Source organism: Cariama cristata, unplaced genomic scaffold (genome assembly GCF_000690535.1).
Source record: "Cariama cristata isolate BGI_N322 unplaced genomic scaffold, ASM69053v1 scaffold9101, whole genome shotgun sequence".
Taxonomy (NCBI): Eukaryota; Metazoa; Chordata; class Aves; order Cariamiformes; family Cariamidae; genus Cariama; species Cariama cristata.
The window spans coordinates 16,476-19,853 of record NW_009599783.1 but is presented as its reverse complement, the minus strand read 5'-3'; the positions used below and the strand labels follow the sequence as shown (position 1 = coordinate 19,853).

The window sequence follows — 3,378 nt, the reverse complement described above, 5'->3', positions numbered from 1 at the left end:
GTTCAATAGTGTACGCTTTGAGCACCAGCAGAGTATCACTATTACTGCTTTAAGCAATCTTCCTTTTCAGTACTTCCAGTATCTTGTCTAATACTGACCCATGCATTACAAAGGGCAAGTAGCCCCCCGTTACTCCGATTTATGAGGGTTTTGTAGCTATACATCTCCCTTCAAGTTGTCCCAATTCTTTTTTTAAAAAGTCCCCCTGTACCTCCAAAACCTGGGAGGTTTCTATTCCACACAAGATGCTTTTATAAATACTTCAGATACTAAAGTTTACAATATACCAACTAACATACCTGGTAGCATGGAGGTCTTACAGAAGCACAGGTTGTTAATGTATCTTCTTACTCTTAATAGTCTTAGACTGACAGAAAGGTTCCTTATTTCAAGCAGCGTATGGGTAGTTCATATTTTCCTTTTCAGAAACAGCATACTTACTGAAATTAAGTACATCTAACAGCAAGAAAAAACCCCACTGACACTCTGTACTTATTTTTCTGCATTTGTTGATTTGTGATGCATACTCATTCCTTGGTAAATGAAGAGGAAAAGCTCAAATGCACAAACCTAGCTAGTGTAAAGAACTACTCATATCTGACATTTTGGAAATACCAAAAGGTATTATGTACAGAGGACCTTCCAAAAGCAGCCCTTTTTTGTACTTCACGTATTTGAAAACAACCATTTTTCTGCACATCACATTCCTCAGTTTCTCCCCGAGCAAGGCAGCACACCACAGATCAACCAGAAAAACTCGTATTTGCCAACATCTTGATCCTTGCCGCTCTCCCCTCCCGTGGTAAAAACCCACAGTTTTGTTAAATCTCTTTATTTATAATCTTCTTATATCAAAACAGTTTGTTTTTTTTTAAATAAGAAAAACAGCAACAAAGCCTTTTGATCACACAGGGGCTAAATTCATTATGCTTGGAGGAAAGGTGGAAGGAAAGAAAAGTCAAAGATAAAGGAACTGGTAAGAGTCCCGAGTTTTTCTAGAGGCTCCCCTTGAGGGCCCTGAGGCTGGGAAGCAGCTGGGCTGCGCTCAGACGCTCCTCTACATCGGCCTTCCAGCAGCAGCTAATGATGCTCTGGAGTCTCCGGCCCACCGGTGACTCGTTTTCTAGAGGCTCCCCTTGAGGGCCCTGAGGCTGGGAAGCAGCTGGGCTGCGCTCAGACGCTCCTCTACATCGGCCTTCCAGCAGCAGCTAATGATGCTCTGGAGTCTCCGGCCCACCGGTGACTCGTGGAAAACAGCAGCCGCCAGTGAAGGGCGTAAGTTATATCAGCATAGAGCACATACTGCCGCTCGCCCAGGTAGGGCTGCTCTCGCATGACAATTTGCCAGAGGGTGATGGCAAACGAGTAGATGTCCGCTTTGGCTGTGACCCTCTCTCCCTTGAGGAGCTCAGGGGCACGGTGTGTGTACGTGCCCCCTTGCTGGCAAACGTGGGGGCTCTGGGAAAAGCCCTCCTCCAGTTTCTGGGAGCACCCAAAGTCTCCAATCTTGCACACTCCCTGCTCAGTGATGAAGATGTTTGCAGGCTTCAGGTCCAAGTGCACAATGCCCTGGGAGTGAAGAAAGGCTAAGCCGGTCATAATGTCACAAGAATAGCACACAGTCTCTTCCATGCTCAGGGCCTTCCTTCCACATCCTCCTTCATCATCCTCACCCTGTCTCCACGCATCCCTGGTGCCATAAATGACATGGTGCAGGGTGATGTTGCCCACATACTCCATAATGATGGTGCCCAGGCTGTTCTGGCTGGCCGGGGCACACGTGCTGGCAGCCACCACACGTACCACGTTATTGTGCTGTAGCCGGGCTACGTTCAGCTCAGCCCAGAAGCTCTGTCGTGATGCCAGCCGGTTTTTGCTGCTCTTCTTCACCTGCTTCACAGCCACGGTTGCACCATGGTAGGTGGCTTTGTAGACAGAACCGAAGCCCCCGGAGCCAAGGGGTTGCAGGAGGCAGAGCTGATCCCAGTCGATGGAGCACCAGGCCAGGCGCGGAGGCAAGCGGCGAGTCCGGACTGAAGGAGTTCCTCCCAAAAAGTTTTTGCTGTCTTTGCCAGGGATAACTAAGGGGCTGCTGCAAGGTCGCAAATCAGCAGATGGGGAAAACTCGAAAGGAAGAAAACAATTCAGAGGAATGGGTGATGGCATAATAAGATGGAGAAAACGACAGGCAGTTACTAAGACAGAAGACAGGAGAGTTTCCCTGACAGAAAGGACTCTGCAGTGGCTTCCAAAGCCTTTTATCCTCTCTTCACCGTTCTTCCTCCCGCCCCCAAATGAATTGCACCTGTCACAACGAGCTGAACCCGATCAGGCTCACCTGGAAGCATTCTTCTCCAACCCTGAAGTAAACCTCTAGAAAATCAAGGCAAATGGATTTAAAGCTAAAAAAGATATTAACTCATATGTATTTCACATCATTTCTAATTTGCAGAGAAAGGAAAGATGTTCTGCCCATTGAATGCCTCTAGCAAAATGCCCCGGGAGTAAGTAAAGCAGCGACTGGTGAATGCATTTTGCCATGGCTCCAGGCAGGAATGATCATCATCAGATGCATTAAACAGCTCAAAATCATTGTTGGAGGAAGCAGGTGAAATGGCGAGCGCTGGCATTTGATGAAGCTATGGCAGGCGTAACTACATATAAAAGTGTGTTTGTAGAAGTCTGCCACTTAACTATGACTGGGGGAAGGGGACTGGTTTGGTTGCTCAACTCTGCCCGTGCAGGACAGCAACCTTAATAGCAGCAAAAAGACAAATGATTGCTCTGTATCGTCCATTGGATATAGTAACTAGAAGGATACATAAATATTTGGTCATCTTCCCATCACACCCCATGCAGTTACTACAGGTGTGTGTTTTATTTCTGGATCTGCCATAGTAAACTTATTGCTACATTTACAGAGCTGTTCAGGCAGAAATCAAATAAACGTAATTTTGCCTTGCTGTTCCTGGTGTTTTTCCAGAGGGGCTTTTGCTCTTTTGACCCTGCTTCCACATATTCACAGCACTCACGCTAACTGCCTTAGTGTTTGGTACCTGCTCTCCCGCCTGTGCATCAGGGCACCCTTATGGGACCTATACAGCTAACTGCTTTTGAATACGCCAGTAAGTAGCTTTCTGTACCTGTTGACAAATATCTCGGCAAGCTTGGTCCCCATTTCCCACCTCTTTGCCCTCCAGAACCTTCCTTCCGATGTCAGCTTTGCCAATACAGATCCTGCCATGGGATTTCAAAGACTGGCAGTGCCTGGTTCTCTGGAGTTTACCTCTGGGCAGTTCCTGCAGAGTTTTCCTGCTGTTTTCTCTTCTTTTTGTTTTGCTTCTCTGGATGAGTAAGATGCAGCAGAGACGCGCAGAG

At 47.2% G+C, this 3,378-nt stretch overlaps 1 protein-coding gene across 1 annotated transcript; it reads right to left on the bottom strand.

The window, feature by feature from the left end:
* Nucleotides 1-1,123: 1,123 nt before the first annotated feature.
* On the bottom strand, nucleotides 1,124-2,166 carry MOS (v-mos Moloney murine sarcoma viral oncogene homolog). Its single transcript, XM_009709799.1, is given in 2 exon segments — nucleotides 1,124-1,287; nucleotides 1,290-2,166. Coding segments are annotated over 2 exon segments (1,041 nt in total).
* Nucleotides 2,167-3,378: the final 1,212 nt, after the last annotated feature.